Here is a 943-nt window from a genome sequence, read left to right on the forward strand (position 1 = left end):
CTTTTACTATTTAGGTCATCCGCAATGACTTCGAGTTTCGTGTGTGTACTATGTATTCATCACTTTTGTTCTGTTTACATCAATGATGAAACGAAAGATAACGAGCGCGCTCATCCTCCCATCGGTCTCCTTCCTCCTGAAAGACTGCAGAAAATCTGGGACGGCGTCGATCATAAAAATTTGTGTATCGAAGCATGGTTTCGCGTGGGTTCTTATAGCCCATGCGCGGAAGGGAGCACGAATTGACAAAATCAACTTCATCGATTTCGATGTTTCGAAGCTTTTCGGGACGTACCGTTGAAACCCGGTCGCTATAAGCCCATTGCTCTGTTCCATTGTAGTCACCGAACCCGAGATCACTTCGGGCAAGGTCAGACGCATAGGAGAGGCCTAAGGGTTGCTTGGTCGTAAACGTGGGAGTAACTACCTGGCTGATCGGACGAGACTTTGCTGGGGTCTTCGTGCTCTTTTGAAACTCGATTGGCTCGAAGTCATCTCCTTGAGTCTCCTCCCAGTACGGCGAGAACGGAGAGCATGAATGTGGAATACTCTTTTCACCTACGAGCTTCTGGTTGTCTTGATTGATCTTCCAATCTTCCAATTCTCGTGCATAGCGATCCTTGTCCATTTTGGCCATGTTTTCAAAATGATCCTTGACTGCATGGTCAGCCCCTTTCCAGCGAGCAGCAATTGTACGCGCCAAGTCGGCGAAGCCAATTTTTCCATGCGAGCGTCGAGGCTTTCCTTGAGGCCGGACTGGCGTATTTCTCAGAATATCCTGGCGTTCTCTCTTGAAAAAGAAGTTGTAAGCTGACAGAGGACGTTTTGGCTTCGGTTCTTCAGCTCCAACGGGAAGCGCAAATGCGTCCCCTATGGCAGAAGGTGCAACTGCTTTGCCCGGCGAGTAGTACACGGGAGTCTTCCTCTCAAAATAAGTAGTCAT

General features: G+C 48.6%; 1 protein-coding gene across 1 annotated transcript; it reads right to left on the bottom strand.

Moving 5' to 3' along the window:
• Positions 1 to 79: 79 nt before the first annotated feature.
• Positions 80 to 943, bottom strand: PHATRDRAFT_34626 (predicted protein; the record flags this gene model as incomplete). Its single annotated transcript, XM_002179080.1, has 1 exon — positions 80 to 943. The coding sequence occupies one exon, from the start codon at positions 941 to 943 to the stop codon at positions 80 to 82; it is 864 nt and encodes a 287-aa protein (XP_002179116.1).

The sequence above is a fragment of the Phaeodactylum tricornutum genome, chromosome 5 (genome assembly GCF_000150955.2).
Source record: "Phaeodactylum tricornutum CCAP 1055/1 chromosome 5, whole genome shotgun sequence".
In the NCBI taxonomy this organism is placed as follows: Eukaryota; Bacillariophyta; class Bacillariophyceae; order Surirellales; family Neidiaceae; genus Phaeodactylum; species Phaeodactylum tricornutum.